Source organism: Pleurodeles waltl, chromosome 4_2 (assembly GCF_031143425.1).
Source record: "Pleurodeles waltl isolate 20211129_DDA chromosome 4_2, aPleWal1.hap1.20221129, whole genome shotgun sequence".
Classification (NCBI taxonomy): Eukaryota; Metazoa; Chordata; class Amphibia; order Caudata; family Salamandridae; genus Pleurodeles; species Pleurodeles waltl.
Genome location: NC_090443.1, coordinates 832,112,144 through 832,137,892, shown reverse-complemented (window position 1 = coordinate 832,137,892; position 25,749 = coordinate 832,112,144). Strand labels below are relative to the sequence as shown.

The 25,749-nt window shown below is 41.6% G+C and overlaps 1 protein-coding gene across 8 annotated transcripts in view; it reads left to right on the top strand.

Moving 5' to 3' along the window:
• Positions 1-25,749, top strand: part of NFIA (nuclear factor I A) — an 807,499-nt gene that overhangs the window by 537,453 nt on the left and 244,297 nt on the right. For all 8 annotated transcript variants that reach the window (XM_069232553.1, XM_069232552.1, XM_069232556.1 and 5 more), the window contains exons 3-4: positions 10,952-11,017; positions 22,585-22,659. In XM_069232553.1, the coding sequence (XP_069088654.1) occupies positions 10,952-11,017; positions 22,585-22,659 (141 nt within the window). The remainder of the gene's footprint in view (positions 1-10,951; positions 11,018-22,584; positions 22,660-25,749) is intronic.

Here is a 25,749-nt window from a genome sequence, read left to right as displayed (position 1 = left end):
CTTACAGCTGTTAGGGTGAGGTTTCTAGTTGCTGTGATTATCTGCCAGGCAATGTAGCGGAGCCAAAGCAATGTTTTTTCTCACCCGAACTGTGTTCAAACTTTTGCTTCTTCTATTGACTAAAACAGTAAACATGGAGCTTAGCCACAACTTTCTCTTGTGTGTAGCATTTAAGCCCCGATGGCCTTCCGTATAGATAGTAACTCACCATGGGGTTTACTGAAGGAAATTTAAAGAATAGTTTGGCTTCTCTCAAGAGTGTTTTACTCTTTATGAGTGAATATTAATCATAATAATACTTGCTCTTCATATCACTTTTGTTGTTTATAAGCAGTGTCAATAACAGTGTTACTTTCACCAACCTTATGGTATTCAGTTTACTAGCTCAGAAGGAAGAACGACTGACTCAGCCTTGTAAGCATTTGAACTTGTGATGCATAGATCACTGTATATTTTGGCCTTTCAGCTTTCTGAGCCACCCTGCTACCTTAAGTGTTGCAGTACATGATTGTGTAGTAGGTCATCTGTTTTTACTCGCTGTCGTACAAAGTGATGGGAAGCTGATGGCGACCTATTTACTGCAGGGAATACAAGAATAATTAAAAGTGAATGAATACAAATAAAATAATTAAATATCATAGAATGATTACAGCATAGGGACTTATATATTACTCTGAAAGACACTAAAGCAGAGGTGTTGGCACCACGAACATCAGTGATAGTTATGTATTTGCTAGCCTGGAGAGGCTCCTTAGAAATTATAGAATGTCAAACACAGCCTTCTATCTCGAAGGTATAATATGAGACAGCCATGGTGGCTGCTTCTATTCAGATATGGCACCAAATTCCAAGACAGTCCATAAAAACCCTTCTTTTGTAGCTGGCCAAGAGGGGTCCAACCAGACAAGAGTGCCTGGAAATTATGGAACCCTCTTCAAATAAAGATTTGTGGAATAGCTTGAGCCCAGTGGCACAATCCCTTGCAGCATTTGTATCTGGAGGTTTTCATGGCAGTCTTTTCTGCCTGAAGTTTGGACTGGACACTTCAGAATAAAATCAGATATGTGATCTCCTACTCCTATGATTTCAGTCAGGTCTTCGTTATCACGTCAGTAAGGAGACTCAGAAGCATCAGTAGCTGTCTTTATTTGTGCGCTTAGGTAATAAGCTTGGCCATAATCCACCAGAGGCAAACAGTGTTGACAAATAATTTAAAATAATAAGGAAAAAGCAGAGAAGTGGAGTAGACTTGAAAAGGAATTGGAAAGGGAAGGATCGTACTGTATATGATCCAAAGTTCACCATAAAGCTGGAGCCACAAAGAATAGAGAAACAGGAACAATTAAAATAATTGGGGGATGATAGAGACTCATGGAATTTGGAGCTAGGGGGGATGCGTAGGCGCACACTTGCAGATAAGATATCCAGTGGCGATTGTGACCTGAGGTTTTAGAGGCAAATAAAGAGTAAAAGATGATTAGGATTACATTTGTGAGGACATGTGTTAGTGAAGGAGGAGTTAAGGGAATTTGTTGCTACTGATTAGATCTTTGGCTCAACATCATCTGGAGTAGTACGCTTGGTTCTGGAAGCCACTTTTCCAGAGTGATGAGGAAACTTGAAACATTTTGGTGACATATTGTCTGAATGGTGCATGGTGAACGTCTTGTTCTGTTCCGTAAGGGTTTTTAATTTAACATGTACAGTGTGCAAGAAAGGACAAGTATGGTATGATTTAGACATTCACTCGCCTCAGAGCAGTGAGTACAGTACAGAAGAAAATAATTTTACCACCATCAATTTATAGCAGTAAAGGTTATGGGCTGAGATTGGGAGATGCAGCTTTCACAAATGTTACACAATAGAAGCATGCATGGCTTACACCATTAGGCCTGTGCCACCAATTAACCTGAATGATTTGCCCTGCTGTGTAGAAGTGTGCCGTAAATTATCTGACGCTTAAAATCAAGAAGGGGAGCATGGGTGAGGCAAAGATGAATGGTGGGGGAGTGGAATCTCACCCTATTAGTACAAAAAAATGAGAGCCTCAATTTTAGCTATTTTGGAATTGGTATTTTGAGTAGTTGCAGTTCTGTGCTGCTAGCCGGTACTCATTGGACATAAAGCGTAGTGAACCCTGATGGTACATGAACTGCATAGGGGAATATTTAAATGATTATCTCTTCTTCACATTATGTGGTCATTCGAGCGTGCATATTGCAGCCAGCTCCTATACTGAAAAATTGCGAAAAATACATTGGTGTTGTAATAAGCTTATGAAATAATGATTATTTCAACACAAAATGGTTAAATTCACTAGCCTTAGTGCTCCATAGGGCGTCCTGTCTAATCGCCTGACCTCACCTTACTTGTAGATGTTTGTCATTACGTCTGCTGGAGGTCAAGGCAGGACTGATCAAGAAAGAAGCTGTGTGTTCCTACCTGCACACAAAGGCAGTATTGGTTTTCCTAATCCTGTTTGCTGAGGGGTGAGAGAATTGAATTAGATATCTACGCCCAGACATTGAGAGCCTTTGAAAACAAAGATAAGGAACGAGTCAGTATGTTCCTTCTCCTGGGAGCTCCGAGCCCCTGATTTTGCAGGTGTGTCATCCGATCCATGCCTACCATCGATCAGAACTGTGCCAATGCATATTTAATTAGCAAGGGGACCATGGGTGCATTATGGCCATCATCTCCATATTGAATGGACTGTCAGGCCTCGTGAATGCATCCATGCTTCCCCTCTTTCACTTCTTGTTTAGGAGCTTCTGCATTTGTCTGTGCATCTGAAAGTTTCTTTGTTACTAATGTACGCTGTGCGCGGTGAGGAAACAGACAAGCCAATCCCAATGTTCTTGTGTGGCTTCGAATGAAGGGTTGAACTGATTGAATTTGCTTCTGTAAAGAATATATGCATGCACTGAACAACAATTCAATACAGTATGTCTCTTAGATAACTCATTAATAAAAACTCCATTTTAATTTTGGGGTTCAAAATACTGTCAGTGTGAAAATGTTTTTTCAGAAAAGGGAAGACAGTAATGAAGCGCTTTCTGCCAGGCCTCTAACATTTTGAAATGAACTTTTGCACATGTTTAAATAGATGGTTTTATATATCACACCAAGATTGGTGTCCGCCATCTTAGAACAGTAAAACAAATGGCAGCCTCATCATGGCGTATGCACGCACATCCATGTTGATGCATACACAAATGTCATTGTGCTAGGCGCCATGATGATGCGTGCATGCACGCGTTCAAGCTATCGTGCCTTTTTCTTTTTTTCCTGATGCTGCACAGTACTAGCAAAAACATTTTTTTTGCTAATGAGAAATACCATTGGCAGTTAGAGTTTGAAAAGATATTAGGTTTGAAAGGCGGGACCTATTGGCTTTGCCAGTTCTTGATAAAGGGACGCCAGCTTGAGGAACTGTTAGTGCTGAACTACTGTCCCTAAAAGATAAGGCTGTTTTCAGATACACACCTATTTTACGGCTTAGTTCATTTTGTAGCATATACAAGCCTATGTTTTCTGCTCCCAGTCGCACCAGTGTGGCTATGGATATACTTAAAGGATGTTACTCTCAACACAAACCTTTGGAAGACTTCATCTGGGGAGTGAACTGAGACTTCTGTGGTGGGTGCTGTGCAGACACCCCCTGGAGTGAATCCCAAGTGATTCAGCAACTTCCAGCAGTTTTGCAAGCTTTAATACAGTTCTCTAAAAAAAAGTTCGTTAAATATTTTCAAGCCAGATTGTAAGTATACCTATAATAATTTATCTGTAAACACATAATAAATACCCAGCCGATTTTCTGTTATCCATTTCACCACTCCAGTACCAGTTGAGGCAGGAGGAACACCATTCAAAACAAGACCAGCATTTTTTTAAGCCATTTTCAGTGAATTACCAGTGAGTCTAGCCCTAGACCTGGAAATGTTTTGAGGGCTAACAAGTGAGTGCGTATCAAGTGACCCGGCATGGCATCTGGGTGTCCGCCTTTACGCAGACAGCTTCCTTCTGCCCGTCCGCACCCAGCAGTTGCATCTAGAGCGCTGGGCGCGGGGAACCGATTGAGCACTAAACAGACTAGTAGGTCTCTTACCTCTTATTCTCTGCGCCCAGCCACAGTGTGGTTTAGTTTTGTAATTCATGCCTCCTGTTTTTTTACTACTCACATAGTATGATTTGCTGTCTCCTCCGTTGTGATACTTTTATTTATTTTAGTGTCAGTCACAGTGTAGTTTAGTTTGCAGAGGGTCAAATAATGTTCCTGTGTTACCCCATGCTTTGATAATTATTTCACATAACCCTCACCTCGGATGTCTCTGTCTCCCTGATATATTTAAGGTGAAGGGCTACTTCCGCTGTACTCCGATCACACAGAATTCCAGTTTCTAGGTCTAAGAGGTAGGAAGGGAGGTCCTTGTCTGCGTCTTCTCATACTAATCCCTAAATGAACAAAAAAACAAACAGGATATATAACAGTGGGATTACAGTATCTAGCAGTGGAAACTTAAGCCTCAATTTGAGGAATCCCAATGTAATGAAAATCTCCCTATTCATATGGACCCAAGGTGTTATATAAAATTATAAGGCCCAGCCTCACACCCCCCACTGGGTATCATAGTTGCAGCGCTACAAACAGTGAACAGTGAGGGTGGCTTATTACTTGCGGTGTTGCAGATGCTCACCCGTCTTATTCGTCCACTTTAGTTGGCGGAATCCATCAAAGCATAGAAGCAGGGAAGGGCCCGAGAACACACACCCTCGAGGTTCTTTCCTAATCTGGGAGATCTAAAAACAACCACGATGTTAAACAGACATCGCAACTTCCGGGTATGATTCACGAGTTTTGTAGCTGCTGCAGAGTTTAGTATTGTGAGATAATAGGCTAATCTGCCATAAATAGCCTTCTGTCAGTTGCATATTTGGAGACTAGTCTGAATTCTCTAAACATTTACTTTTCATTTTTTGGAGATGCAGTCTGTGTTCGGGGCATCACACTGCCAAGATCCATGCAAATCTTTCTTTCCCACCTGACTATATGGGGACGAAGCGCCCGCAAGTTCACTAACCAGTTTTTAAGAGTTTCTTTAACAAATGTCACTAACATGTACTGAAATATTCCGATTTTACAATACTGTGCAAAGTATACATAGACGAACTGAGAAAGTAAGAAATCCGTGGTCTTTGCCCGAGATGTATTGAATGAATCTTTCTTTTCTGCCCTCTTTTCTAACCTTGCTGGTACAAAAAGCATGAAACATGCTGCCAAACCAGAGTGCTGACTCCACTGCAGCAATAATGGCTGATTTACCTTCCTGGCAGGCTCTGCCAATACACAATATTTACATTTCAGGACAAAATATTTCTATTCCTTTAAGGGCTGCTTCTTGTACGTGCATATTTTAATTATCGCTTTGTGCAAATAGATTAGAAGTAAAGGTGGAAAACTGTATAACTGTATTTTTTGTGTGAATTTGATAGTTGTACCCTGATTTATGAAAAGTAACAAAGCACTAGCATGTCACAAAGAAAATCCCGTGTGGAAAGGTCGAGGGGAAGTGGTTTCCTTAACCACCAGTGTATGAAGCAGTACAGCCTCTATATACTGTGGTATTGTCACGGTTTCCTCACTCGACTAACATGAGTATTTATTTGAAAAACAATTAATGACTGAACAATAATACATTTATGGCTCTGTTTTGCATTTGGGTTCTAAAAGACTTTCTCAGTAGTTCGTTTTCTCTTTTGTTTATGTATGCATGAACATTTTTGAGAAAATTATTTTCGAAATAAGACTGATGATATGTATAACTCCATCATTATACAAAATAGCATAGCAAGCCTCAGCACTTTTCACCCCCGTGTAACCTTTCGTGTGAGCCCTTTTACGTTTATTCCACATCCTATCATGTTCCCAAATGTGTAATTAAGGATAATAAAAAAATGTAAAATATGTTCTCCTTTTATTCAGCGCACAACCCAGGGGTGCAGAAATGACCTTCACCAAGGCTTTCGCTTCAACATGCCCTATTTGCTATGGAAACAGATTAGAAAACCCATTCTAGTGCCTCATTCGCTGGTTGTTGCAAGGGGTGAGCTTCTTCATCCTTGGTGCTTTGCATTAGAGTTTAACCAGTCATTGGAACTATATACAGGGACTTCGATTCACCATAATGCAGGGGTGGTTCAAGGTACATCACACACATGGTTTGACTGCAGTGCCATCGCAGGAAATGACATCATATGATGTTTGCCCTGAGTCCCAGGAAATGATGCCACAATACCTTGAACTTGACAATATCACAAACAATTACATCACTGAAGCCTAGTGGGTACCCCAAAGACAAATGTATTGCTAAATGACAGGGAGGGGCACAACAAGAGTTAATAATACAAAAGTGATAAGGCCCACCATTATTAATTAAAAATGAACATATATTGCATATGAACTATGATACTGGCTTGATTTACTCCTTACAAATGCTAATATGTTTTTATTTATTGTTCACTTGTAAAGAACGACCATACTTGAGTAGTACGGAGGTGTTGGATCTGTTCAAACATAATTTTTCATGTATTCACAATATTAGAAAATGGCAACACGTTTATCAAATGTGTATGTTTTTTAATTTGTGTAATCTTATTTTTTTATTGTTAAGAGTTCACATTTCTCCTGAATTTCTTTATTTCATCCAACTGAAAGTATCATATCTTAGCAGAAGATATAGAAAGTAAACAGTGGCCATGAGAACACTTTAAAAAAGGCGCGCCAAATCTGACCCACCTCCACAGTAAGTGTTTACGAACACAGGGACAGAAATGGCAATCTGCTATATTGGCTGGCCACCAGACCTCTGGGGTGCTGCTCAGTCCCTGAAATGATAGATGCTGATGGCATGCCCCTCTGTAATATACCAGCCATTACACAAGCATTTGCCAATTTGTAACGGCAGCTATACGCAGCTGTCCTGTGACCAATTGCCGAAAAGACTTCCCCACTTCTTGAAAACATCTTACTACCCACAGTGCCTCCAAATCTGTGGGAGGAGCTGGACAAACCGATCACTCTCCCGGAGATAACCTGAGCCATTTCCGACTTACCCGCTGAAAAAACACCCAATCCAGGCACACGTAGAGACATTCTCTCCCCATATCTTCTGACACTTTATAATAAAGCTGCAAAGGTAGGCTGTTTCCCACCAGTACTTGACACCGCCACCATGGTGGTCATCCCCAAATCAGGTCATGCACCTAACACCTGTGCAGTATACCGACCAAGCTTTCTGATCATTGAGAAAATCAAACTCTTTGCCAAGATACTGGCCACCAGTTTGAAAGCTGCCCTGGCCACTCTTCTTCACCCAAACCTATATGGCTTTATGCCAGCTAGGAGCAAAAGGCACTGCTTTAGGAGTGTGCATGTTGCTTTAGCGCACCGACAGCTACTGACACCCCTTAATGCCCTGCTGCTAGTTGATTTCGAAAAAGCCTTCGATACAGTGGACTGGTACTTCCTGTTCCAGGTCCTCCGTAGGTCGGTCCCTGTTTCTGTGGGTATGTCAAATTGTTGTACTTCGAGCCCCTGCACATACGCAAATCAATGATATGGTCTCTGAATCAATGCCTATTCGCAGAGGAATGAGACGAGGCTGCCCCTGATCGCCCCTTATTTTCACCCTTGGCATCAAACCGTTAGCAAGACTGATTCGCTGTGATGCACAGGTTCAGGACTAGTGGTGACGAACAGATCATAAAGATCGCATTGCCCTTTATGATGAAAGCATTCTACTGTACTTATTGGAGCCATGGGTAATGAGCCTGCCCTCTCTCTACATTTTCTGGCTCTACTTGGATCCCTTGGGTCCCTGGGTTAACCATGATAAATTGGTAGTAGTACTGCTTCATCCCTCCCAGGAGTGTATTGTATGGCAGACATCTATTCCTGTGTGGCTTGAGATTTTGCTAATTGGGAATTCACATTGCTTTTCATCTGGATTTAGAATGGAAGCTCAATTTTGCAATCTTAGTCCAGAAGGCAAAATCCGACTTATAGAGATAGAGGACTCTTCCACTTAATGTAATGTGGAGGATTGCCCTCTACAAAATTATAATTTTGCTGCTATTTCTCTTTCTTTTTCAGAATGTTCCGCTAGCTCATTAAAAGAGATGGACTCTTTGCTGACAGCGTTACTCTGGCATACGTCTAGACCAAAAATAGCCATAGGCAAAAAGAACAGATGATGGACGGAACACTGATCAATGGAAACATTCACACCCCAGTCACAAAGATCTAGGTTTAGTTCTTTTTTTTTTTTTTTTTTTTTACCACCACGCCACCCCAGTTTGGACCCAGCCATATGCAAATCAGTCTTGACCCTGCTCCCGATGAGAACAGTCCAGCCTGAACTGGCAGGCCAGGTCCTTCCTGGACCAGAAGCAAGCATCCTGGGACAAGTTTCGGTGCATCACCCTTCATCAGCCAGGTTAGCTTGAATCTAGTGGTGCAGTGAGCCTGGCACCCATGTCTGGGCATGCCCTTCCCACTTAGGGTCACAAAAGAAAAAAGAACAGATGGTGAATGGAATACTGAACAATGCAAACATTCACCTCCAGTTACAAAGATCTGGGTTTAATCCATTTTCTTTTTTGCCCACCACGCCACCCCAGTTTTGACCCAACCATACCCAAATCAGTCTTGGCCCTGCTCCCCATGTTCAAATAGTCTCATTATTATCAATTCTTTTAAACAGTAATAAAAAAAAAAAGCATTGGCTCTACACCTAAAAGCATTATCTTGAAAACACAAATTTCAAACAAGGAATACTCTACCAGAGGAAAAAACGCCCTCTCTCCTATTTTAATATTCAGCCTCTATCAGCGCTGTATATTCTTAAGGCTATCTGTTCTCATTTAAAGTTAAAGTTGTTAGGTGTACCTAAACAACACCTTTTGAAGTGTTTGTACATTGCTTTTGAAATGCCTCATTTGCAAAATCATTGTGCAGTGATTACCAGTTTAATTACAGTTCATAGTCATGCCCTTCAGATTTTTATTGACATTTTCCTCACTAGAGTGGGACAACATTTTCGACAGAAGAATCACCTTTGTTGAAGGAGGTACTGGAGGGGCTCATGATTCTTAACAATGCAAACAACACAGGCATATACTTCTTGTTCCATTTGCATCTGTCTTTCTGCCTAGAGCAGCAAAGGGGACACATTTGACCTCTTTATTTTCCTTACACTATGCAGAATATTTCGCTCCACACATTTTAATGAATCCATACATCTTAATTAACTCATACATTAATTTCAGAAGTCATGCTGAATCATGAGTTAATTGGTACATTTTGTTTTGTAACTTTCTGTTGCTAGGGCAGCGTAGAAGGGCAGAAGGAAGCTGTGTTGTAATCAACAGATGCTGTTGCTGAATAATTTAAAGCCTTTTATCATGTTAAAAAATGTGATCTTGGAGGAACGGATGCATTAGTTAGTAAGGTGCAAGCACAAACATGCTGCACACAACATTTCTCCTTTCAGTGGAAGGCTGAAAGGCAGGTGCTGCTGTTAGATATTGGCAACAGCAAACTCTCAGTAATTTGCCTTCTGTACCATAGCTAATAAGAAAGGTAACTCCAGCACCATGTCTTTTCTTACTTAAAACACTTACGCAGTGTTCCTTTCAGCAGTAAAAAGGGGAAAATCATTCTAAAGAGGGTAAAAATCACTTGGTTCATTAAAGTGGCACTTGCCTGGGAACTGTGGTAAAGAATGAGTGAAAACGTTGCAGTAATCCCAGTTGGGACCCACACCATATTCACTTTCACATCCTTATGGAAAAATAAATAATTTCTGCTGGCCTAATCATAAACCCTAAATTCATGTCTGAAAAGTCTGTAATGTTGTACAGAAGGTTGAGTGCCTGCTGCAGATAACTGTGTGTAATCAGCAATTTACAGATCGGAACCCAGACAGAAGAACTCCATTATCAGTTGGTCCTGCTAAGAATTGGCGGTGTAGTAACCTAATTTAATGCCACTTTGGAAGGATTAAAGGCAGAGTTGTCCCTTTACAGGCTCTAATCTTTGTCTTTGACTTCACATAGATATTTGCAGTGACTGCATTTATCAATATAAAATCAGGATTTCTTCGAATGTTAGAACAAATGTTCTAATTACACACACACACACCTTTTAAAATATTGTGATTTTTTTGGTAGTTATAGATTTTATTTATAGATTTGTATAAATACATAACATGTTAGCTACTAATTACAGTTTTAATATTTGAGAACTTTATTATTATTAGCCGCAGGATCCAGCATTTAAAGTCTTCCAAAATACTTTCAGGCACTGGTTTCTGCAGTGGGTCTGAGGTTATAGATAACAATTCTCTAAAAATGAAAGATAATTTATATAACCTATTGCAACAGCATGCGACTAAGACAGCTGCAGCTAACTGAGACCTTCTGTGGTCTTGCTAAAACTTCCTAACCAGCGCTTTAACATAGTCTTAGAGTGCGCTTTGGGACTGCACCTTGCTCATGATTGGATGTTTTTTTGACTATTTCAATTATGTGCTTATGATTCCCTGGCTTTTCTCCCTATACCTGAGCCTGTCTTGTCTTGTCTGTGAAGCATTTATGCTTCAAACTGTTTTTCTTTGTTTTTTTTCATTCGTTCAATGTATTTATCAATTGCTGACACCAAGGAGCTATTGTTTTGTCTTTTTGTATGCCATTTTAGATTTAGCACCCAATTGTAGTACGTCTACTTCTTTCAATCTCACGTTTTTAATATTTTATTGCTATATCGTTTTTGAAGGTATTTGTATTCTAACTCCTATTTCTTAATGTATACTTACGCAAATAAAGTTTTGAATAAGTCTGCAATCTTTCCAATACAGGTCATGTAATATTGCCTTTATTTTGTATCTTTCAGATTCAAGTCAATCAGATAGTCCCAGCCAGCAAAGTGACAGTGACATTAAGGACCAGCCAGAAAATGGTAGGATTTTACTTGCTGTTTATTTAAATAATTGTTAGCTTCTTGGTAAAGCAAGACAGTCGGTGTTTATGTGAGTGTTTGTGATAGCAATAACATGGCAACTCATCATCACCATCTTAGATGGCAATTTCTTGAAGTTGAATGCATTTCACAAATGCACGATGGTGTAAGACAAATGTTTACAAAACATTAAAATAAGGTAGCAGGAAAGACGTTTTGAATCATAAATCATTCAACACATAAATAGTGATAATTATATTTTTTGATTTTTGAAAATCCCATATTTCAATTCTAAAAAGTTGTAAAACAATGTCTGCAGTATTAAGAGGTTTATGGGACCGGATCCTTGCACCTGAATTTTAAATATGTTATGACCAGCTGTATTTTCTGTTATGGGTAGTAAGCCCACGCATTCCCTGAAGAGTTGTCGGTCTGCTAGAAATGCAAAATAATCTGATTTCAAGCAGCTCTATTCTTGCCACCATTGGATTCAACTCAGTTATTCTTCTGCTAGACAGCAGTGTTAATGGAATTGAAATTCTGGTGGGCAATATTTTAGCACATTCATTATTTCTGCACAATGAGCCATGGAGTGTTTTATCAGGTTCATACGACACAGTGTTATACACAATGAATATTACTAATGACAGCCCTGTATCTTTTTATTTCTTTATAACACATGTCCATATACTACATACACTAGAATTATTTTTGTGTTATACTCACTTAACCATTTCTTATGATTCCTATGACTGACTGCTTCCTTCTTCTACACTTGTAGCATCATTCACCTTGGTTCACTTCTTATCTAAAAATAAAACAAATTATAAACATTAACTGTAGCATAACTACTCTACACATATACAAATGGTTTCTTCAGATCCCAGTAACCCATACCAAGATACCATTTGCATATCCACGCAATCCTTCCAATGGTAATGTAACTACAACATCAAACGTAAGGACTTTCATGGCACAACTGTTGACTGCATTTATTACTGCTTCCCTCTCTCTTAAACTCTTTAAAGTTTCTCCTCAACAAAATTCAATAACTGAAGAGGACCACAAAGCATGATGGTTTCTTAAACCTCTGACTGTCTTTGTCAATCATATTTAGCAATTATAATTTTAAACCTACTAACGCCAATCATGTTCATTCTAAATGGGCTACTTTTAACCCTACCTGTTTGTAGTTGCAACATGTCCTCTCATCTTAGCTCACATTTTCTTTACCATTGTTGAGGTCAGTGTATTCTAGGACTCTTTTCACACTACTTTCAATTTTGCCTTAATTAAAATGTCCCATTTAATTGGATGGGATCTTGTAACTAATGCTTTATTTCAATATACTTTTTGTGGCTAAAACTCTACAACACTTCGTTAGTTATCACTTGCAATTTTAATTTGAAACACAACATCCAATAATTTCCTTATAAGTGGAGATTACAGCACAGACATTGCAAAGAATACTTATTATTTTGGAATCTGCAGACATCCCAACTCTGACATGCGTTTTTTCTAGCTTTAGTTGATTCTATAGGCCACATTTATTTTCCATCCACCCACGCTCTGCAGTCGATGTAAGAATCGATAACATTCAATGTTTTGTTAGCTTTTGTCTTCTAGAGTACAACACATTCCCGTTGGTGCTTCCACAAAAGCGATAGCAGCTATAACACCTATCCACAAAGCACTCTGGAAACTGGCCTAGCTACCCCTCTGGCTGTGACATAACTATATTAATATGGTGGCTATTCCTAAATTATTTCTCATAGTTTTCTTTAAAAATAAATTCGCTGAAAATATAGCATGTGTGGGGTCATCAAATATCACTGGTGTCCAGGAGACAAACCACACATGAAGTTGGCATTATCAAATCATTGAATGCTCATGAGTATGTTAATCACTGCAAGTCTCCCTATTTAAAAACGTCTAACCTGAAACTGGTGCAGTATTTGGAAGACTATTGTGTCAAAAGAGAGTATAAATAAAGGTAGCAGCAATTGCAAGATATAAAGCACTCTGTAGGAATCCTGCATTTATTTACTTGGGCTTTTTATATAGGGTTGTGTGTTTCAGTTTTGTAACTTGAAAGGACTGATGTACACAGATTTCTTGTTGGATTTGGAACTTAATGCCTGTCTTATGGGTCAGGGTGAATAAGAATGTTGCATATTCTTCAACACGTCCCATGCACCATTTCAGTTTCAATTGACCATGCCTGCTTGCCAAGATTATGGTAGATAATGGCTGTTTTGTCCTAAAGTCCTTGGAACATAGAAATTATTTTCTGGGGGAGACGAGAGTACATGTTACAGGAATTTAGGCTTGCCAGGACAAAGACTTTCGTCAGCTCAATTCTGTGATCAGTATGAAAAAATCGAAGAATTTTGCAGAGCAGCATTTTGATAGTGAAGGGAATTTTCAAATTCCTTACTTTTGTTGAGGGCGCAAAAGACTTTCTGAGGTTTGTAGACCAGCAAATGGTATAGTATATGGCTCATATTTTCTAACCATTGCAATATCAGCCTTGGCATCTTTCAGACATAGGGGAATCACTTTCATCCAATTAATTAGGTGGTGCAAGCACGGAGTAATGTTGGTTGGAATTTCAGGGCAGTTGTCCAAGTAGAAGTAGATTTGGGTATCATTGGCATTCATTTGAAAGTTCACCTGGTGCTGCAGAATGATGCTTGCCTGGGCATACTGACATGTTTAAAAGCAGACAGGGATGTAAAATCCTTAATGAAAGCCATATTATTCAAAGTGTCTGAATGATTAAGTTAATCCAGTTGCCTGCAGTCGGTGAGAAATGATTGAACCCATTGAAGCTTCGATCTGAATATTTCTATCGAGTGGTCAGGTCTTTTCAGTATTATTGTGTGGTCAACAACATCATAGGCAACTGAGAATTCAAGTAGAACTTAAGTGGTCTTATACTCATCTAGGGTGAAAAATGTGTTCTTTCATATTAGCTATGCCATGTTAGTGGCTCTCCCAGGTTGGTGGTCATGGAGAGACGTTTAAGTTCCACTTACGTTTGTTATTGTTCTATTGCGTCTCTTTCCATGGTGTTGTGCAGGAAGGGGAGGTGGAATATTGGTCCATAATTGGCCAGTATTTTCAGGACATCAAATGTTTTTTTTGTTTCAGGAAAGGTGTTTTCCAAAAGCGTTTTTGGAGCATTCTATGGAGGCTGCTGTTTTGACACATTTGATAGCTTTGTCCGATACTACAGGATCTAAAAGATTATGTTGATTTCTATTGTGAAATGCTTTCCCTTATCTTTTTAAATCATTCCAGATAAAGCTTCAACACCAGTAATAAAGGTTCTTATTAAAATTCTATTACTTGTTTGTAAAGCTTGACATCTCACTTGTGTTCTTCCACTGTGATGACACGACATGCTCAGATTTTTGTACTTTAATGAAGAAAAACTGTTTACTGTCTCGAGGTTTTCCATACCCTTATATATGGGTTTCCTTCCTAATCCATTGTTAGGAGAATAGTTATCTGGTGTCCTAGGGTTTGTAGAACTGTGGAGCACACTTTGTTTCCTTGAAGTGTATAGAATGCAATCTGCAGGGATTTTGTATGTCAAGGAGTAATAGATGTTGCCCTAACTCTGCTCAGTAGGTCTTGTAGATACTATTTTTGTAACCTTCTTCACTTCTTTATAAACAACATTAAACTTGCACACCGAATGTAATTCTTAGGACTTCTCAATATTTTATATGTAACAGCACAACATAATTAACAACGCATATTCAAACCACTAAATTACACTGTGCTTATAATAGCACCAATCCAGTCCACCCCACTCCATCCCAATTCACCCCACTACCAATCCAATCCACCCCACACCAACTCAATCCACCCCACACTAACCCAATCCACCCCACTCCAGTCAAGTACACCCCACTCCAATTGACCCCTCCCCAATCCATACAAATAGAATCTGCCCCACTCCAATCCAAAACAATCTGTCCCATTTAAGTCTGCCCCACTCCAATCCATTTCAATCTACCCCACTTTAATCCAAAACAACCTACCCCACTTCAATCTGCTCCACTCCAATCCAAAATAAATCTGCTCCACTCCAGTCCAAAGCAATCTGTCCCAATCCAAAACAATCTGCCCCTCTCCATTCTGCTGCACTCCAATCCAAAACAATCTTCCCCGCTTCAATCTGCCCCACTGCACCCAAAATAATCTGCCCTACTCCAATTTAAAACAATCTGCCCAACTCTAATCCGCCTCACTCCAATCTGCCTCACTTTAATCCAAAACAGTCTCCCCCACTCCAATCCAAAACAATGTGTCCCACTCCAATCCAAAACAATCTGCTCCACTCCAATCTGCCACACTGCAATCCAAATCAGTCTACCTCACTCCAGTCCACTGCACTTCAGTCTCAGTACAACCGACACAGATCCAGTCCACTTCACCCAGTCTAGTCCATCGAATTCACCCCACCCCACTCCAAACCAGTCCACCCCCACTGCATCCAATACACCACGCACCAACCTAATCCACCCACGCCAGTCGAATACACCTCACTCCAATCCACACTAATACAATCTGCCCCACTCCAATGCAAAACAATCTGTCTCACTCCAATCTGCCCCACTCCAATACATTTCAGTTTGCCCCGCTTTAATCCAAAACAACCTACCCCAAACAACCCATTCCAATCCAAAACATTGTGCCACACTCCAGTTCGCGCACTCCAGTCCACATCACCCTACTCCAGTCCACCTCACCCCAATCCATCCCATTCCATCCCAGTTCACCTTGCTCCAATCCATCACAAGTTATCCCACTACAATCCAGTCCACCCATACAATCCAGTACACCCCAATCTCACCTACCCCACTCCAATCCAATACACCTCACCCCAATCAATCCATCTCACCCCAGTCCTCCCCACCCCAATCCACTCCAGTCCAATCCACCCCACTCTTACCTGATCCGCCCCACCCAGTCCCATCCACCCTACTCCAATCCAACACATCCCACCCCACTCCAATCCATCCTATCCCACCCCACCCACTCCAATCCAATCCAACCCACCCCACCCACTCCAATCCAACCCACCCTACTTCAAGTCAACCCACTTGATTCCAGTCCAATCCATCCACTCTAATCCACCCCACTCAAATCAAGTCCACTGCTACCCAATCCACCTCACTAAAGTCTACCCACACCACCCCAATTCATCTAATTCCAATACAATCCACTTTAATCCACTCCACGCCAGTCCAACCCAGTACACATTAATCCACCCTACTTCAGTCCAGTCCACCTCCCTGCAAAAGACCTTAATCTACCCCACTTCAATCCAGTCCACCCCTCTCCGATTAATTCAACCCACACCAATCCACTCCACACCAATCCAACCCACTCCAATCTACTCCAAACCCACTCCAATCCACTCCACCCAGGCAGTCCAATCCACCCCACCCCACTCCAGCCCATTCCACCTTATCCAGTCCGCCCCAATCCAATCCACCACACTCAATCCAATCCACCCCACACTACCCCAGTCCACCACACTCCATCCAATATACTCCAGACCAACACAATCCACCCATCTCCAATTGCATATACCCCACTTGAATCCACCCTACTCCAATCCACACTAATTCAATCTGCCCCACTCCAATCCAGATCAATCTGTCCCACTCCAATGTGCCCCACTCCAATCCAATACAATATGTCCCACTCCAGTCCATTTCAATCTGCCTCACTCCAGTCTGCCCCACTCCAATGTGCCCCACTTTAATCCAAAACAACCTGCCCCACTCTACCCTGCTACTCTCCAATCCCAAAAAAGCCCACTACAATACAATCCAAAACAACTTGCCTTCCTCCAGTTCTCCCCACTCCAGTCCACCTCACCCCAATCCAATCCACCCCTTCTATCCCAATTCACACCACTCCAATCCATCACAATCCACATCACTACAATCCAGTCCACCCACACCAATCAAATCCACCCCAATCCATCCTATCCCACCAAATTCCAGTATACCTCACCCCAATCAATCCACCTCATTCCAATGTAATCCACCCCAATTAACTCCAGTCCAATCCAACCCACTCCTAGCCGAACCACCCCACTTCACTCTTTCCCATTCCACTCCAATCCATCCCACCCCACCGTACCCCTCTCCAATCCAATCCTTCAGTCTAAACCACTCCCTTCCAATCCAGTCAATCCACTCCAGTCCACCCCACTCCAATCAAGTCCCCTGCTACCCAATCCACCAATCTACCCACACCACCCCAATCTATCCCGCTCCAATACAATCCAATTTAATACACCGGACCTTCACTCCAGTCCAGTCGAGTCCACATTGATCCATCTTACTCGAGTCCATTCCACCCAACTCCACACCACCTTAATCTACCCCTCTTCAATCCAGGCCACCCCTTTCCAACAATTCACCCCACACCAATCCACTCCAATCCAACCCACTCCAAATCAATCCACCCACTCAGTCCAATCCACTCCAATCCACCCCACTTCACCCCACCCACCTCATCCCAATTCAGTCAGTCTACTCCATCAAATCAAATCCACCACAAACAATCCAATCCACCCCACCCAAATCCACCCCTCTCAATCCAATCCACCCCACTCAGTCCAGTTCACTTCACTCCATTCTACTCCACCGTAGTCCAATCCACCCCAATCCAATCTACCCTACTCCAGTCCATCCACCACGCCAATCCAATCCACCTCACCTCAGTGCAATCCACCCTATCCGATTCCAACCCACCCCACCCCAATCCAGTCTGATCCACCCCTCCAGCCCACTCCACCCTATTTAATCCAGTCTACCCCAATCCACCCCATTCTCCACTGCATCCAATCCAACCCAATCTAATCCACCCCACTCTAATTCAATCCACATCACACCAATCCACTCCACTCCATTACAATCCACACACTCCCTTTGTGTGTCCACCCCACTCTAATTCAATCCACCTCACACCAATCCAGTCCACTCCATTACAATCCACTCCAATCCAACACACCCTACTCCAGTTCAATCCACGCCACTACAATCCAATCCATCCCATTGCAGCCCACCACGCCCCATTCCAATCCACCCCACCCTATTTCAGTCCACCCCTCCAGTGCAATCCACCCCACTCCACCTCACCCATCCCACTCAAATCCACCCCCACTTACTCCGGCCCGACACACTCTATCCCACTCCATTCCATCCCACCCTTTCATAGTTCATTCCACCCCACTCCAATCCAAAGGACCCCAACCCACTTCAGTCCATTGAATCCAATCTACCCACTCCATTCCAGCCCACTTAGTCCAATCTAATCTACCCCACTAAAATGCAATCCACCTGACTCCACCCCAGTCCACCTGACCCCAGCCCTATCACTCCAATCCAAACTACCCACCCCAGTCCATTCTAATCCCCTTCTCACAAATCCACCCCAATCCCATCCACCTCACCCCATTTCAGTCTCCTCTTCTCAACTCTGTAATACTCTACTCCCCCTGCTCCACTCTATGACACGTCAGGAAATCCACTCTTACACATTCTGCTCTCCCACTCCACTCTGACACTCCGCGCCACTAACTTTTTGCAATGCTGAACAGGAGCCACACTGGTGTACAACATGGCAAAAGACACTGGCACAGCCTCATAGCTCTTATATGGGCACAACCGATTGACTATGTCAGGGTTCTGCAAAGTCGGTCCTGGAGAGTTGGGTCCATGCCAGATTTTTTGCATATCCACATTTAGAAAAATGTAGATTTCTGAAACATCTTTTTTCTCAATGTGGATATGCTAAAAATCTGGCATGGACCCAGCTCTCCAGGACCGACTTTGCAGAACCCTGGACTATGGCAATGCTTGTTTTTAAACAAAGTTACTATCGTGGAACAGGGTATACTCATTTGTTAAGACGCCAAAACAGTTTGGGAAGGATGGATGTGTTTAGGGGTGTTTCTTGCAGTTTGGCGAATTTCCTGCTAATGCCTTCCCTTTTTATAAAAGGCAGTAACTATTTACACTAAATACAATTATCCAGGTTTTAGATATAGATATAGGATGAATGTTACTGTAAATGTGTCTTTTTGTGATTAACAGTGTCCTGCCTACTCTTTCCACAATTTACCATAACCAATATAGAACACATATTACCGGCATAACTTCTTAAGGAAAAGGTAGAGACCATTCTGATCATACGTTTCACAGAAGTCAACATTTGAAAAAAATCCCAAAGTACATTTTTATATTTAATTTTGTCAAAATGTCCTGTATAATTTCCTGTTGAGGTTTTAAAGGGTTGAATATTCCACATGGCCTTGTGTTAGTACTTTTTTAAAATGTCAAATTCAATAAGTATTTGGACTTACATGTGTTTCCTTTTGTTTGTGAGGGTGTGCAGATGGCTAGGCAGGGAAGAAACATTCCTCTTTTTGATTGCAATATAATGAATTCATTGTTTATGGAAATAGGGCAGTTATAGGTTTACCGCCCACATAGCAGGCCACCTAAGGGCATCCATCAGTGCTTAATATTTTAGCATTCCTAGGCCTAATTCAATCCTTATGATAGCCAGTGGAGTGCAGCTCATTTGGCTTTCAATTTTTGTAAGCCATCATTAAATTATTCTTAAAGATAGTATATGTTAGACTTTTCATCCTTGGCGTTGTCTCCCTTAACGTATTGCCTCTGTTTCCCAGGTTGTTGATGTGTGCTGGACTCTGAGTTTACTGTTTTTGTTACTCTGGGCACTTTACCACTGCTAACCAGTGCTAAAGTGCAAGTGCTCCTTCACAAAATGTGTATGTAACTGGCTTATCCATGATTGGCATATTTGATTTACTAGTAAGTCCCTAGTAAAGTGCACTAGAGGTGCCAGGGCCTGTAAAATCAAATGCTACTAGTGGGCCTGCAGCACTGGTTGTGCCACCCATCTTAGTAGCTGTGTAATCATGTCTCAGACCTGCCACTGCAGTGTCTGTGTGTGCAGTTTGTAACTGTAAATTCGACTTGGCAAGTGTACCCACTTGCCAGGCCTAAACCCTCCCTTTTCTTACATGTAAGACATCCCTAAGGTAGGTCCTAGGTAGCCCTAAGGGCAGGGTGCAGTGTATGGTTAAGGTAGGACATATAGTAATGTGTTTTATATGTCCTGACATTGAAATATTGCTAAATCCGTTTTTCACTGTTGCAAGGCCTGTCCCTCTCATAGGTCAACATGGGGGCTACCTTTAAATCTGATTAAAGTGTAGATTCCCTTTGGGAGCGGATGGACATGTGGAGTTTGGGGTCACTGAGCTCACAATTTAAAAAATACATCTTTTAGTAAAGTTGATTTTGAGATCGTGTGTTTGAAAATGCCACTTTTAGAAAGTGAGCATTTTGTTGCTTATACCATTTCTGTGACTCTGCCTGTTTGTGGAATCCCTGTCTCAGTCAGTTTGACAGTTGGGCTGGTTGCTCCTCAAACTAGACAGTGACACAAAGGGAGCTGGGGTGGAGTCTGCATATCGTGATGAACCATCTGTGCTATGAGGGAGGGGCGGAGTGGTCACTCACAGCTGAAAGGGCTGTGCTTGCCCTCACACAATGCAGTCTCCAACCCCCTGGTGTGAGTGTCTTGGGCCTGGCCTGGGCAAGGCAGGATTTCACAATCAAGAGAGACTTTGCTTTGAAGTAGGCCTACTTCAAAGGAGAAAACGGGTATAAGAAGGGCACCCAAAACCACAGACTTAGAACACTTCTGGAAACAAGAGGAACCTCTGCCTGGAGAAGAGCTGAGGAAGAAGAGCTGCCCTGCCCGTGACTGTGCTTTGTGGAGCTATCCTGCAGTTGCTGCCTCTGCCAGAGTAAGAGGGCAAAGACTGGATTTTGTGTGCCTTCCATCTTGAGAAGAACTCTCCAAGGGCTTGACTTAGAGTATGCCTCCTGTTGTTTGAAGTCTCAGGGACAGCAAAGACTTCTCTCTGCCAGCACCTGGGGTCTCTGGAGAGACTCCTGCTCTGCCCTGTGGTGCCCATCCAGTTCCTAGGACCCTGAAAGGAGAAGCTGGCAGCCTAAGAGGAGGAAATCCACACACAGAGTGCCGTGCGGGGAAAAGATCGACAGAACTCCGATCTGCGGCTAAAGAACGGTGTGCCACGCTGCGCCGCCGGCTCCGTGGCTAAAAATCAACGCTCGCTGGAAATGCGACCAAAGAATCGATGCACAGATCTGGAGAAACGACGCGCAGCATCGCTGATGGAGGCTGGGAGATCGCAACCCCCGCTGCGTGGTTTTCGGATCATCGTGCAGCTGGATTTCCGACGCAAGTACCGCTTGGCGTGTAAAAAGAACACAAAGCCTGCCCGGACCCGGGAGTGCTGACCGGATCAACGCATCACTCTCCTGTGAAGAGAAGAAACGGCACGCCCGAACCGACAAAAGGAGAAACGAAGCAAGGTCCAGCTCGTGAGTGGAATCAATGCATGGCAAGCCCTTTTTGACACACACTTGCCCGTGCAGGGTTATTTTTGACGCACCCAAGGTACATTTTCACACTAACAGTGTTAGTGTGTGTTTTAAACTACATAAAGACTCTTTTTGATTTTTAATTGATAACTTGACTTGTGTATAGTGGATTTTTGTTGTTTTGGTCTTGTTTTGTTTGGATAAATATTTTCTATTTTTCTAAACTGGTGTTGTGTCATTTTGTAGTGTTTTCATTAAGTTACTGTGTGTGTTGGTACAAATACTTTACATCTAGCACTCTGAAGTTAAGCCTACTGCTCTGCCAAGCTACCAAGTAATTAAGCAGGGGTTAGCTGAGGGTGATTCTCTTTTAGGAAAACAAACAAGAAGCACTCGTTAAATCAACAATGACATATCAGACAGAATCATGTTATGGCAAAAATTATTACAATTGTCCTTTACGGTATATCTTGATGCCAAGTCACTGTGTGTGAAGTATCAATATGCAAAATTAAGAGGCGAGGCAGTCACTACTATATTCCACGAACAATTATGATTTAATGGCAGTGTCTCCATCCAAGATAATCAGTTCAATCAATGAAAGTTTTTATGCCATGGGTAATGCTCCAATTTGAACCCCCAGTCAGATGTCAATGTCCAAATCCATTCCAATGGGTTCATTTTCGAAAGGATTACCAGAAATGATGATCCAACCTGATTCCACAGCCAACACGTGTTTCATCTGGGGGATACCCCAATGACTTCATCAGGGCTGTTCACGTAGTTTTGGTATGTTACAAGGAACATCAATGGTCATAGAAATGAATCATCTATGGGTTAGACAAATTGTATCCCCACTTCACATTAAAATCTCAAGCGTATTGTGAGTGAATCTGAGCCAGTATCGCAGATTAACCTTCATCATTCGGAACGCGAGTCTCTTTTACCCTGACTAGAGTGAGGGTCCTTGCTTGAACAGGGGATAACCTGACTGTCAACCAAATACCCCATTTCTAACAGTATATGCTATTAAAGAACTATGATTAGATTTTCGACTAATTACCATACTTTATTTTCATTTGCTTTTAGGACATCTGGGCTTCCAGGACAGCTTTGTTACATCAGGTGTTTTCAGCGTGACTGAGCTTGTGAGAGTGTCACAAAGTAAGTATCTCAGCAAGTCTGTTCTCCATCAGTCTGCAACAAACATTGGGTGAACTGTTTGTCTTTGCTTCTTCTTAATGTTATGTACATTTACAGACTGTCCTGATCATGTAATTAAGCATGTTGCATGCTATAATGTAGGTTCAGAATTCATTGTCACAGAGTACTACTATGGCCACTGCCGATCTTCAGGGTCCAAGTCCATTGATCGTGCTGAATAAACATACCAGATTTTGATGGACCAGGGAGCAGAGCAGCAGCAAAAGAGCAGAATTTCTTAATGGCCTGCGTTGGAACCCAGATGGGGAAATCAAAGGCTGTAATGTGGTCTCCTGCTGGAGATGGTCAATCCATTATTACTTATAATAATGTTTGTGATGTTGAGAGTGGAGGTCTTGGAGTCAGGACATAGTCAAACATGGGCAACGTAAGGAAAATGCATTTGCAATACACTTTAGCAGAGCACTCACAGAGCTTTTACGTACAAGATGTGTTGTGGAATAGGCATTGGAGAAGAGATGAGAAAGAATAAGTATCATACATTATTACTCATATTGAGTCGTTGCATAGGCTGGTTCAAAGAAATATAAGAATCACTTTTGAAGTTAATACCTAACACACAGTGAAATGTTGTACAATAATGACAGTACTAGTTCAGTACAGTAAGTAGTTTCTCTTCGAAAATAATGATTTTTGAGTTAAAACCACTGTATAAACGTGTGACTCAATTTTTATAAACTATTGAACGTAGAGTAATAGACTAATAGTCTTGATTGCGCTGTGACAATTATTGAATGCTAGTGTGTGTATATAATGTCATAGTGTACTTCGGCAATTGCACATAAATCCGTTTTCATTCACCACAGTGTAAGACTAGACTAAAAAGACTAAAAAGGAATATAAATTATCCTGAAGGAAAATCATTTTGTTCAAATGTCTAACTGGGGCGTAGCTTCAGGGGGTTTTGGTGGGGGGGAGGGTGGAGGGCAGTTATTTGGCATGTTACCACCTCCTCTCTCCCTCAATAAATGTATTTTCTGGAAAAATAGTTGGGTACAGGTGCTTTCAGGCAGTTATGGTGAGGTGTCTGTCGGATTTCACAAGAAATTATTACGTAAACACAGACAAAAACGCTCACGCCCTCTCCCTCACTGCTTTGAAAGTCTTCAAAATTCGTGGATATTTGACAAAATATTGTGTTTTTTCTCACTTAGTATCCTTACTAATCCACATTTGTCTCCCTTTCCACTGTCCTTGTAGCCCCATTCATGTACCCTGCTAGTTGTGTAATGTATTTTGACATTAAACACCAGCGTGATTGTTGGAAAATCTGAAGCTCACACCCCTGCAATATTACTAAGCAAGCTTCTCTCCTGTCTCTAACTCTAACTGGATGACTGTGCTTTAGACTCAGTATGGTAGCTATTGTGATTGGGATGCACCTTTCCTTTTATTTTAGCTTTTTGAAGCACTCTTTTGAATTCCCTCATTTTTGGATGAAGAGTTAGGTACCCTTCCCTTCTGTTGTGTGTTTTTTTTAATTTACAGAAAAACAATAGAACTCTATCTTTCAAACCTACAAGTGGCTTAGTCTGTTCTCATCTGAAATTCTCATTATTCTAACTGCATGTATTTCAGTAACATGCTTCCTGTTGCACATCTTTGTTTACCTTGGTTATTTAATGGATACCAATAAATGAAGTTATATACGTGTACCCTAGTTATTTAGATTGATACCATTAAATGAAGTTGTGCATGTGTAGCTTAGTTATTTAGACAGATACTATTAAATCAAATTGTGTAAATTGTCTTGAAACTTTCCTGCCATGTCCATTATTAATGGCCAGTGCTCGCTGAGGCGTCGACTGCCACTTCAACCAAAGATTGTCAAATTACTTACATTAGTGCACCATACACGGATACATGTCCATGATCCCATGACCAAAGATGCAGATCATGAAATGTATTTAAAGGGAATGGGGTTGCACCCAAAAAAAGGAAGTTGAAGGTTGTCTGCTGCCCTGGTAAAATAAGAGAATGGTTTATTCATCGTTAGTTTTGTGTCGTAAAAATTAAGAAAAATAAGCAATCCCACCTATGGAGTTGGGAAAGTTCTTCACATTGTTGAAGAAAGACGTTAGAGAAGGATTGTGTGCTCTCAATCTGAAAGAGACCAATGAGTGCTATCAGTTGAATTGCCTACTTGTGGTTCAGTGCTGCACCAACGAAATAAGACATTCAAGGGGGTTAGCTCTCATTACATAGCAGTGGCGAAGTCAAAGGTCTCCTCAGAATACATTTTACTCACCCTTAAAAGTATAGACTGCCAAGAGCAGTATTTACTCTGATAGTGCTGGTCAATGCAGGCATAAACAATTCAAAAAGCAATGCACACCGTTTATAGAGGATAACATTCATTGCACATTTGCCACACATTTTGGTGTGGCAGACTTGGAGACAAACACACGTGGGATATAGCTGCCAAAATTGCTTTTGAAGTATGTCTTGATGGGTGTGAGTGGCTTAAAGAGCTCATAAAACCTGACTAAGCCAACCCAAATGTATTCTGGTTTCTTGCAAACTATAAATTTTAGCTGCGCGTCCCATACGAAAGGGGCTAAAATACAGGTTGGGAATTGGAATGGCAGTGCTGCTGCCCATTTACAAAAAATGTGGGACTAGCCACACATTATCTGTCATCATGACATATAGAAGTAAAACAGTTAACTTTGGATGTTTGCTTGGAAGCCTCTGAAGAAGCACAGAGGGTGTGTTAGCTGTAGGATGTAATAATGTACTTAAGTGGCAGCAGTTAGTATTTAGGCCATCACATGTGGACCAGTGTTCTGTTTCAGGCAAGAGGGAAATATCTGGCTGGAGAGTCACATCCAATGTCATGAAACAAGACTGCTCAGTGGCACGACCTTCATTTAGTACATTTCTCTCGGATTTACTCGAAACAATTACAACTTCTAATGCTTCTGCATTTGGGATCTTATTTAGTACACTCTTGTTCTACTGTAATCAGACAAAAGGGCCATTTTACCTAAGATGCCTAAGGTGCTCCAAAAACATATTAATGCCGCAGTT